The sequence below is a fragment of the Agelaius phoeniceus genome, chromosome Z (genome assembly GCF_051311805.1).
Source record: "Agelaius phoeniceus isolate bAgePho1 chromosome Z, bAgePho1.hap1, whole genome shotgun sequence".
Lineage (NCBI taxonomy): Eukaryota > Metazoa > Chordata > Aves > Passeriformes > Icteridae > Agelaius > Agelaius phoeniceus.
The window spans coordinates 69,850,363-69,862,719 of NC_135303.1; the positions used below are offsets into that span (position 1 = coordinate 69,850,363).

Genomic DNA, 12,357 nt, shown 5'->3' on the forward strand with positions numbered 1-12,357 from the left:
AATCACAAAAGGGAAATACCAAAGACCAAAGTCATAATGGACATCAAGATAAGTTGAGAAATAGGTAGGTTAGATGATTCTCAGTATATCAGGTCACAAAATCTGAACCTGTGGGCATGTGTGTTTTTATTTTGACAGGACTTAGACAAAACCAAATGCAAACAGTTTTTAACCTGAAATTGAAGGGTCTTGTGATTGGATGAATACTGCCTCCACATGTGCATAATTATGCACAAATTAATGTCAGAAGCACTTCAGAATCTCACATCCTAAGGCTGTGTGAAGCATGTGGGAGTGCAGGGATGGTCACCCTCCCCTGTCCAGTGAAGACTGGTTACAATTATGAGAATAACTCCCAAAAATGGCCTTGAACCTGCATAGAGAGCTCCATGACTACCAAGTAGTTAGTAATAAATCCACTTGGCTCCAAGCATCCCATCCAAGCTGTGACACCTCTGTGTGTCTGTACACATGTGCTTATGACATGGCTTTTCAAAAGTTGTCTGGTGCAACAGGACTGCCTTTTGCTCCTGGCACATAAGGCTAGCCACTAGGGAAGTAGGGAAGGTGTGAGGGGGATTGGATGGGGAAAGGATGATCCCATTCAGTGCCTAGCCGCTGTCAAGAAATGCAGTGTATTTAGTGCTTGATTTCTCTTAGAACAAACGCCTAAAGCTGCTCCACAACTCTGCTTGGCGGTGTCCTGGCCCCAGCGGAGTGCTGTGCAGGTGTGCCTGCAGGGCGGTGTTTGCCCGGCTGCGTGCGCTGGCCTCCCGGGAACCGGTTTGTCGGGGCCTCGCACACGCAGGACGCCTCCCTCGGCACACCGGCCTCGGGCCCTTCCCTTGGCTGAGGAGGAAGAGGAGCCCCGGGCAGCAATGAAGGGCCTGAGCCGCCTGCTCCGCGCCGGGGAGGATGCCGCGCAGGGAGCCGTGGCGGCGAGCCACGAGGGCCGTGAGTCCGCGGGGGTTGCAGGCCAGGGGCCCGGGGGCCAGCACAGCCCAGCCCAGAACAGCACAGCCCAGCATAGCACAGCACAGCCCAGCACAGCACAGCCCAGCACAGCCCAGCACAGCCCAGCCCAGCGCAGCCCAGCCCAGAACAGCACAGCATAGCACAGCACAGCCCAGCCCAGAACAGCACAGCCCAGCACAGCACAGCCCAGCACAGCCCAGGACAGCCCAGCGCAGCCCAGCCCAGAACAGCACAGCCCAGCACAGCATAGCACAGCACAGCACAGCACAGCATAGCACAGCACAGCCCAGGACAGCCCAGCGCAGCCCAGCCCAGAACAGCACAGCACAGCACAGCACAGCACAGCACAGCACAGCACAGCACAGCCCAGCACAGCCCAGGACAGCCCAGCGCAGCCCAGCCCAGAACAGCACAGCATAGCACAGCACAGCACAGCACAGCACAGCACAGCACAGCACAGCATAGCCCAGCACAGCACAGCACAGCACAGCATAGCCCAGCACAGCACAGCCCAGCACAGCCCAGCCCAGCCCAGCTCAGCCCAGCATTGCACAGCACAGCACAGCCCAGCACAGCACAGCACAGCCCAGCACAGCACAGCCCAGAACAGCACAGCCCAGCCCAGCCCAGCTCAGCCCAGCATTGCACAGCACAGCACAGCCCAGCACAGCACAGCACAGCACAGCCCAGCACAGCACAGCACTGCGGCCGGCACCGCCACCGGTGCCTGCCTTCCCTGGAGGCAGTGAGCCAGGCCCCCTTAGGGCTGCTGGGTCCCACCCAAACCTGCTTTTTGCCTTGACGGGAGAACAAAATGAGCGGTGTGGGTTGGAAAGAACAAAGATGAACATGAGCTGTTGTACGTGTAGTAAAAGACATGAGCAAATGTGTGGATGTATGATTGGGAACTGGGCTTTGGCATGTGGAGTTTCCTGGGGCAAGTCCTACAAATTGCCCACTGCCGTGCTTTAACTTCCCCTCTTTGAACGGCTCTGAGAGGGTTCGCTGCTATTAGTCACGTCCCTGGAGCTGAGCATCTGCCGCCAGTTTCACAGCCAATCACCCAGTTTTGGGAGCCACACAGAAATCAGAGGATCTTGCACTCAGAAACACAACCCAGCAATGGGGTCTCCAGCCTTCAACCTGCACACCAGTCTGTGAAAGAACAGACTGCTCTGGCGTTAGCTGTGGGTAGTGAAAACAGGTGATTTGTGGAACTAAATGATAGTTGCCAAACCCTGCTTCGCCACAGTCCTATGATCACAGTGTGACAGTCAGGAGCCATCATCTTGGGCTGTGGTTCTTGCTCCCAGGCTGGCAAAGAGTGGAGAAAAAGAAAATAACTAATGAAATATCACTATTGGACTCAATAAGTAGTTTTCCCCATGATTTGTTTGAAATAGAAAATTACTATTTTAGAAAACAAATCTTAGTGACTTAGCAAGATCCCTACATTGCTCTAGTAATTTTATTTCCAGTAAAAAGAAAACCCAGAGAAAACTTTGAAAATGTTGACAGATCATTAAATAGATTATTTCATTTTTAGAAATAATAGGGTAAAAGTACTTTTATTGGAATTTGAATCCAAATATTGTTGATTTTTTAAATTTTACCTCCTTGGACCTCCTTAATCAATTCAAATTCAGGGGTTGTTTTGCCATGTGTTTTTTAAGATAGTTGTGGATTTCATCTTGTGGACATCACAACAGAAGAGGAAATTAAAGTACTAATTCCAGTTAGCTCAAAAGAAAAATGGAATATAACTATTAAATTGTCCAATATAAATATATATGTATTTATTATATAAGCCAGACTTTTTGTATGGTGCCAAAGAAAATACCCCCTAAAAAACCTGGCAGTCACACATAGATAATTGATCACTGCTGTTACTTGAAAATAGAGTAATTCCTAGTTACAGGAGGAGTGCTAAATCTTGGAGACCCCTGCTCGAATAGAAGGCTTCCATAAAGCTTAGTCTGACACCTCTGTACTCCTGTAATTCCATACATGAAAAAAAAATATTTGCAAAAGCAGCAAAAGTTTAGGCAACAAATCAGTGTCATTGTGTGTCTACACTGTCATGGTTCTCAACTCCTGAATCACTAAGTGTGAAGAGAGAGAGATTATGAAGAAGTATAATGTATAGAGGAAAAGGTCTTTTTAGCAGCACATGGCCAATACATTGCTTCTGGACAGGAGAGAAAAGAACACTTAATTTTTTTGTTAGAACTGCGAAATTGTCCTTGCTGATGCATATACAGTAAAGAAACATAATTTTATCTTGTTTTTGAAGGCAGTGCTGAGTAAAGTCTTGGGCTTGTTCCTGATTGTCCTGCTTCTATCTTTGCATCCTCATGTAAGACGGCAGTCAGCAGGAATGAATGTGGCCTTATTGTAATTAATTGCTAATTAGTGCTGTATCATTTTTTCCACATTTGACATAAGTTTGCCTTGAGCAAGGTATCCTTTGACCATTGGTTTACCTGAGCTTGAAATCAAGTTAGTAGAAAGCTCTGTTGGATACTTCCTAAGGTAGTGACTATGAAAACTGGGACTGAGGCATTTATTCTTCAAAGATCACTGTTCATAATGATGATTTTGCTATTAGCCATGCTCCTTGTCACAAATGGCAGGAGAGCATCTTTATTTGCAAATGCTTTTTTTTTCTTTTTATTTTCCTTCCTTCTGCCTGCATATCATGCATGTTGTAATATGAATAACACATAGACTGTGATTCCCAGAGAAGTTTGGAAGGATGATTCTTTTATTTGAGGCACTTGGATAATTTCTTAGGGAAACTGGAAACACCTTTGTAAGTATCCAGTTTAATTTCTAATTCATTTTCTACAGTAAAAATGTGATTATTCTCCCTGAGATGATAGCCACAGGGAACATATAAATGCAATTAAGTGAATGCTATTCTGATTTTCCTTAGTATGCTCTGCAGTCATAGTGCCTCAGGCTGTGTCCTGATTAGGCATTAATGAACTCAGACATAATGTGGTAGGATGAACTTGCCTGAGAGGGCTCTAAGGAATAGATAATTCCTGTAGTTCCTGGTCCAACAGACTAGTGCCTCCTTGATGATATCATTGGACAAGTGGCCTTCAGCCCAAAATAGTCTAAACAGAAGACATCTAACTAATTGTATTTTAAGTGTGACATACTATTGGATTAAAAGTATGTATGAACATTTTTGCAACTGGTGTAACTGGTACACTATTTTCTTTTAAGTGATTAATGAAATATTACAGTATAAACATGAAAAAGACTCTGACTTCCAGCTAAAGGAGGTCAGACACTGGAATTTTACTTTTCAGAGTTACTATCAGACACTGGAATTTTATTTTTCAGAGTTACTGAATATGTCTTGCTACCTCAGCTGACCAAACGGATGCTAATTTTTGGATTGAGACATTAAAGGAAGGTCTCAAATTGAAAGTGGGTTTTGTTTGTGTTGGTTTGTTTTTCCAGTCATGTCACACTGTTTGGTTACTGCTTTACATATTTTGTGTTTTGGTAGTGTGTTTTAAAACAGAACAATTTCTCAAAGAATAGGAAATAAATGCTGAAGTTTGTAGTTGAAGTTACTGCTATGCCTATGCTGTAATTTGAGATGCAGTTAGGTAGTAAGAGCTTCATAAACAAACTGTTCCTGTGAGTCCCAGCTCTGGTGATCTGTGTTGTGAAGAGTCTCTCTTTAGTTGCACTTAAAAGTTGAAACTAGAAATATCAGCCAGATGTCTCTAAAGGAGAAAAATCTAGTCATTAAATGCTTTGATGATGAGAAACAAGTGATTCTCATAACATTAAATCACTACAAAGAACAGAAAGTATAAACAATATTATCATCCTGTATGTTGGTTATGGCTACTTTTTTAATAATATGGGGTTTTTTATCATGTTTTCCCATAGTCCTGCCAGATGAGAGAGAATTTCAACATGCTGCTAAAATGAACAATTTGGATACCATGGAAAAGCTGTTTAAAAAGGATGTTAACATAAATGCTGTAGATACTGTGAGTATAAGGTGCCTGACAGATGACTGCTGTGAAGGGTGCCTCCTTGGGCCTGCGTGGGGGAATGCCAGCATGCCCCCTCAGCTGCAGGAGTGAGGCTGCAGAAGGGCCCTCTAGGACCTGATGAAGAAATAATTTCATGCAGCCATTAGGGACACTGGGAGTTGTACAGCTGAACTCTCAGGTTTCAGTGTCAGTGTATCACATTGGGAACTAAGGACTTCTCAATTCTGCCCCTACTCTAGTGTTTCCTCAGAGCTCTTTGGTGACTAATTTCTCAAGTTCTCCATCTTTCTAAGTGGGAAGACTTTACCTCACAGTCACTTTAAGAATGGATTCATGCTGCTAGCATTACAAATTTCTAGAAAGAAGTATTACTCTTGGTTTGCATGGAACTGTGGGAGCATTCTACAATGTCCTCTGGTTCCAGCCTGAGCTCAGAGTCCAGATTTACCTTAGATATACAAAAATGCATTTCCTATGCTGACTTCAAGACCAGGCCTAAAATCTGAGATGTATACTTCACAATAGCTAAATACAGCACTGTGTTTCACATGAGAGGTAGTTCAACAGCAACCAAGCAGTCATGATATTAATCTGGGAGTTTTGTGTAACAGTGTCCTCTCAATGGCTACATATAAATCATCTACCCCTGAGTATTTATTTATTTATTGTTATTTATTTTGGGTTCTGAAAAATGTTGCCTCCCATGCCCACATGTATTTTCACTCACTGGGGAATATAGAAGATATTATAGTGCATTCCTTAATTTGTTTATGAAACTGACAAGGAGACAAACATTTCCTCTGTGCACACTTCTCTTGAATACTGAGTATCAATTGCGTTACACTCTAAAAGGTCACTTTAAAATAGTTCTTTCTTCCTCCTTGCTTTCCAGAATTCAGGAAGTTAAACTAAATGCATTTTCAGTTCAGTAGTTTGAAACTTTTCTCTGTCATCCTTAAATTAGATCTATCATATGAGAGAGTTACTAGCATAGCTGCAAAGGTGTTGTGCCTTGATTGATTATCCTAGTAGGGAGGTAGCTTATGCTGGCAAAGCCATTTGTTTTGTTAATGTTGATGATTCCTGCGCCTGTGCTCTCAAGCCAAATAAGAAAGGCTATCAGATGATGAGCTTTTTGATAGTACTCTTTCTATAGTATAAGAAGCTTATTTCTGTCATAAATATACCTCCTAAATCCCACCTTTTTATTCCTTTTGGTGCATATGATTGTAAATTTAAATTTATACAAGTCAGGTGAACTTCAGAGAAGCTAAGAAAACAAATCCAAACTGACTTTTAAAATTAATTGATTAAATCTCTTAGACATCTTTGTATGGAAACTATTAGTCACTAATGTTAAACCCAGTTATGCCCACTTTAACTGAAAGCAAAACTCTCCAATAAAATTTGATTCAATTTAACAAATTTCTTTTAAATATATACCACAAATTACTTTATGGAAGTCTTCTTGAGAAGCACTGAGCCCATTCACCTCTATAAAATTACTCACTGTATGCACGGTGGTAGCTTTCATTTACGTAGATGATGACTCAGTATGGGAAGGTGACTAACACTGAGTGAGGGAGAAATCTTGGCTTGCATTGCACAGGTTTGGTCAAAAGCAAGGAGGATACCAAAAGCAAGTCTAACTGCGTACATATAGACCTCAGCTATTTAAACTACACCGTGCAATAAAATAATAAATAAGGATGCTTCTTGTACTGCATGCACCCCCCCTATGCAGTGTTTGAGTACTTAATCCCATTCTGACATTTCAATGAAAGGACATTACTATGTGGACTAACAAAATCATTCTGTTTTTACAAGAATTCTCTAAGATCAATATCTAAATTATATCCAAAGAAATAGAAGGAGAAATATGAAATAGTATATATTAACAGGTACATTTGGTAACAAACAGAGAATTCCAAAATCCTGACCACCTGCACAGGGGAAGAACTGTATTGCAGACCTGACAAACAAAGCTTTCCGTATTCCAGCTGAAGCGTACAGCGTTCCATTTTGCTGTTGCGGCAGGCCACGTGTCCGTGGTGGACTTTCTTCTTCATCACAAAGCTAGACTTGATATGGCAGATCAGGTAAGCTGGCTTACTTGTTTTGATTCACATGTATAGGAATTTCTTTGAGTAAAAGCAGATAATTTTCTTGTGCTCCCAAATGTGCAAAAATTAAGAGCTTGCAGTAAAAACTCCGGTTTGTCTTAGAACTGCACCTATTTGTGTGAAAAAGGCATTTTTAGAAGAAAAACACATTGCCCAAAGTACTGGATAACTTGAATACCTGAGTGAGCACAAGGCACCTCCCTTGGCCAGGTCACAGTGTTTACCTGATACAGCCAAGGACATTATTTGCCTTGTGTGCTGCAAGAGCACACTGCTGACTCGTGTTCAACTTAGTGTGCACCAGGACGCCCAGGTCTTCCTCTGCCAAACTGCTTTCCAGGCAGTTGTCCCCAGCCAGTACTGCTGCCTGGGATTGCTCCTGCTCCTCCTCCTCAGGGGCAGGACTATGCATTTCCCCCTGTTGAATTATGTTATGTTCTTGCCAGGCCATTTCTCCAGCCTGTTTCCCTGGATAGCAGCACACCAATACAGTCTGTCAGCCATTCGTCCCAGTTTAATATCAAGTTGACTGCAGGTGCATTCTGCCCATCATTCAGGTCATTAACGCAGATGTTGAATAGCATTCCCAGGATGGATGCCTAGTGCATTATTTGTGACTGGCCTCCAGTGGTTCATAACTTGTAAGGTTTTTCAGGGCAGACTTTTAGGCCACAGCCACAAATTTTGCTGAAGCCTAGATTTATCTTATTGCCTGCATACCAGATACATATTCCATATTGCCCTCCACTGTTTTCCACTGCATTTTCTGCGAATATGGGAAAGACTGGTGAAGTGGAGTGAGTCCCATGCAGAGCCTCTAGAATGATTAGAAGTGCAGAACAGGGTATATGAGAGGTGTCCTAACATCCAACCTAAACCTCCCTGTACACCTCCCCTCCATGCCAGTTTCTCTGGTCCTGCCAGGTCAGTGCCCGCCTCTCCTCTTCCCCTCACGAGGAGGTTGTAACTGCAATGAGGGCTCCCCTCTGTCTACTCCAGGCTGAAAAGACCAAATGACCTCATATGGTTTCTCCTCAAGGTCATTCATCATCTTTGTGTTCCTCCTTTGGACTCTTTACATATTCCATATTGCCCTCCACTGTTTTCCACTGCATTTTCTGCGAATATGGGAAAGACTGGTGAAGTGGACTCTTTAATAGCTTTATGTGCTTGTATTGTGACACCCAAACTGGCCCCAGTACCTGAGATGAGGCCACAGCAGCTCAGAGTTGAGCTAGTCCTTTTGTTTTTAAGATGTTCAAAACAGGGTTAGTTTTTTCCTATAAGAGAAAAAGTTTTTAGAGAATTTGAGAGGTGAGAACATTAGAAAGAGGTCTAAATGGAAAATTATAGGGACTCATGGAAGTATATTCATTGCATATTGTCACTTGAAATGTCATCCACTGCACCCAGGACCATCTATCTACATGGTTTCTGGAGAGAGAAAATAATTTCCAGGTAGGACTTCATCCCTCTGTCATAAAATGGGATCAGTCCTTCTCTAGAGATGCCAGACCTTCTGTGAAGGAGTCAAACATTTATCTAGGTCTTGCTCTATTGCATCTAGCTTAGTTTAAGTGAGATGAATCCCACTCACACTGTCAGGTGTTCATATTGCTTTTCTAAAAGCCTACAGACTGGAACCCACTAATACACTGAATCAATCAAAAAGATTTAAAGAAACTTGGCTTGAGGTATTTTGGTGGTAATTTTTGCCTTTGTCATTTTATTTGAAGTACGGCCTGACAGTGATTCATCTTGCAGCCTGGACTGGAAATCTGGATATAATGCGAAAATTAGTTAAAGCAGGTGCTGATCAAAAGGCTAAGAATGAGGTTTGTTGATGAAAAATTTTTACCAACCCTAAATATGTTTATGTTGGGAAAAAATCAAACATACTTACAGACTGACTTACCATTTTTCAGGAAGGAATGAACGTACTGCATTTTGCAGCTCAGAGCAACAACATTAAAATAGTTGATTATTTCCTCCAAGATCTTCACCTGAATGACTTGAACAAACCTGATGGGGTACAGTGTGTTTCTGTTTATTTCTTTGATGTTATGAGGCTTTTGTTTTGGGGGAAACAATCTTGATTTGGGGAATTTAAATGAATTTTAGTTTATTGATAGCTGCCTATACTTTTAATTACTGATTTGGATACTGAGAAACAGGTAAAAGAAACAGCCAGACAAGCCCTTAGGGGCAACATCCTTCCTCCCTCTTTGCCTGTTCCAGTTGGACTGCAGACACCCTCTGCTGTCCTTTCTTCTGCTGCATGTGATGCTCAGTTGTGGTAAGGCAATGGGAGTCAGAGAAGGTTGGGTCCAGTCCCCAGTCAATTCCTTTTTTTATTGCTTTTGCCTCTCGCTATTTTCCTCTGCTCCAGAAAGCTTCTTGAATGGGCTGCAGTCACCTGTGGGTGTACCTTCCTCTGTTCTTCCTCCCTTGCATCTTCTGTGTTTGTTGCTGTATCTCCCCTTGTGCATCCTTCCCACAGCAGTGCCCAGCCACTCTTACATACATTTTCACAGAGGCATCATTTGGTTCAATATGGTGGGTTAAGTGTTGGCACATCGTGGGGCAGCTGAGTTCACTGTGGAGACAGTGGAAATGTCTGACAGGCAGCCTCTGACATTTCCCACACAGCTCATCTGCACAGACCCCTGTCCCTACCAAAACATGCCAGTTGTGGCCAACATGGCCATGTTTCATCAATGTAGAACACAGAACTCTGTGCAGCCATCCTAGAGAGGGGCACTGACTCTCAACAGTGCCTTGTCCTCATCAGGTGTTCTGTGTTTTTAATTTCCACAGTCATGTGAATCTTGTTTTGATGTGCTATGTAGACAAGTCAGATATTTTAGCTTTACGTGAGGAAAACTTATTCCTCTGAGATCTGACACCTAAAGAACAAATCTCCCTTTTTTTTTCTTCTGAGTTTCTTGAATTTTATTGACCTAAGGGTGCAAAATTCTGAATTCTTTTTACAAATGACAAGTCTGACAAAACAGAGTTAATTTAAAAAAACATTTCTTTGAAGGTTTAGGCCCTGGGAGTGGAAAGGTGAGGAAGGACCTTCTCAACCACCTGTTGAGGTTGCATCATAATTCTCTACTAGGTGCATACATTTTTTTTTCCTAGACATTTCTATAGGCACTACTAGGCATGATGTGAAGCCATTTTACCTAGCTGGTTATATGCCTTACTGTTTTGAACAGTGGTATGGTTTTGTGTCAAGACAACTTTCTGCAGTTGAGTTTGTAAATGGTTTGAAAAGTTTTTGTTAGCTTCAACACTACCAAAATCCCCTACAATGTACAGTGCTAAATTCAGGCCTCCTGGATGAAACTTCTGAGATACATCAGTTTTGGTCTCTGTTTCCAGAATTTGAATCAAACTCATCCATGGAAATAAATTTTGCAATTTCTTTGCTACCTGTTTCTGAGCATCCTCAGACTTTTAATGACACAGTTATTTCAATTAATATTTTCATACTGAGAAAAAATAGGATTAAATATTTTGAGTTTTACCCTTTTTTACCATTTCTAAACAGCTTTAATATATTTTATTCAGGATATGAAAGATGTATGGTCTGTTTGTAAACACTAAGTGTAATTTTAATTACTGCTCTTCTGTGTGTCATCTACTATTGTGTTAATCTCCTTAGTCATATGATATATAAATTTTTATGTAGGATACACATATACATATGTATGCCATATATCTAGTAACTAGAAGTATTTCTACTTTCTGTAACACTATGTTTCTTTCCATAATTGTTTTCTAGAAAGGTAAAAAGCCATTTCTTCTGGCCTCTGAAAAAGGCCATGTTGACATGATAAAAAAATTGATTGCTCTGAAACTATTTACATCTGAAAAAGATGAGGTAAATGTTTCTTTTCCACGGAAGTACAACTACAAATGTGCTTAGGAAAAATTATTCTGTTTCACTGTGGTTATTATACAATCAAATATCTGAGTGTGCTGCACAAAAGTGATATAAGGGTCCAACAAACATATGATGACTTTTAGTGATAAAGGGAAGGCAGTGGGATGATTGCCAGGAGACTTTTCCATACACATTCATAATTTATGCAAAGCAAGACTAGCATATGCTGTCTGCTGAGAGAAGTGGGGAAACCTGGTGATAAAGGTGCCACCCTCTTCTGGGAGATCATATTTCTCAGTATTTCACTCTGTCTGTCTGTGTGTGACTGTGTGATCAATTTTTCAAAGGTGTTTAAAAACTTCAGGATGAAAATAAACACCTATAAATTTTTTTTTCAGCAGTACCTTAACACTTCAATCTGATTGAGTTTGCTTTGACACTGTATTTTAAGGTATCTTCGTAATTTTCAAAATCTGCTCTTAAATTTATTTTTTCTTGCTTTACCATTTCTAGAATGAGCAAGTTAGTATTTCTCTGCATCTGAGGCATTGTAAGACAAATACAGTAAAAACTGTGAATATGTGAGATACTGCATTTACAGAACCACATAAGTAAGCACTCAGGAAGTGATGTTGGATTTTTTGGTTTTCTGGTAATAGTTTAAAAGCTGTAGTGCCACCCAGAGCTCTGCCGTGCTAAGCAGTTTATCAACAGAGGTTGACAGATGGTGTTGTCCCAGATATCTAGCAGGTTAAAGGTGTTGACAGCACCAGGGGGTAAATGCTGTGGTCCTGCAAATTAGGTAAGAAGCCAGGACAGAAACTCATCTCCTGGATCACCAAACCAAATCATACTCTAACCATCAATGGTAAAAAGGATTCCCACATCTTCCCACTCAATGCTGTGAGTGAAAAACTGTTCTGGACTCTCATTTTTCTGAGAGTTAGGATTCTTCTAAATTTTTTAGCCATTTTTAAACTATTTTGTATGCTTGCATTTTCTTTTAGTTCAAAAGCTGCTGCTCTGCCTGAAGTTGTTAGTTGCTTTTTTTTGCTTGCTTGGTGGTGTGGTGTTTTGGTTTTGTTTCTGTTTTCTGTTTCTTAATTTCCTGGAAAGAAATTGCACTGTCGGTGACAGAGATCAAAGATTGTGATGTTGACATCAAAGCCATGACAAATTTCTATGCTCTGACCTAGGCTTTTTTACTCCTTAAATCAATGGTCTTGGGGGCTCAGTGTAGTACCCACTCTTGTGGGAACCAGTACCTGAAGTTTTCTTCTGGTTCATGTGTTAGGTGTTAGAATTTCAGATCTTTTTGCTGGTATACACTGAAGTTTTCAGA

The 12,357-nt window shown here is 41.5% G+C and overlaps 1 protein-coding gene across 2 annotated transcripts in view; it reads left to right on the top strand.

The window, feature by feature from the left end:
- Nucleotides 1–705: 705 nt before the first annotated feature.
- The window catches only part of ANKDD1B (ankyrin repeat and death domain containing 1B), a 28,797-nt gene continuing 17,145 nt past the window's right edge, over nt 706–12,357 (top strand). The window contains exons 1-6 of one of the 2 annotated variants that reach the window (XM_077171209.1): nt 706–954; nt 4,891–4,994; nt 7,001–7,099; nt 8,860–8,958; nt 9,049–9,153; nt 10,914–11,012. In XM_077171209.1, coding sequence (XP_077027324.1) covers nt 879–954; nt 4,891–4,994; nt 7,001–7,099; nt 8,860–8,958; nt 9,049–9,153; nt 10,914–11,012 — 582 coding nt within the window. In that variant the 5' untranslated portion in view covers nt 706–878. Of the gene's footprint in view, nt 955–1,634; nt 4,417–4,890; nt 4,995–7,000; nt 7,100–8,859; nt 8,959–9,048; nt 9,154–10,913; nt 11,013–12,357 lie in introns of those variants that run through there. The other variant, XM_054652304.2, reaches the window with a different exon arrangement.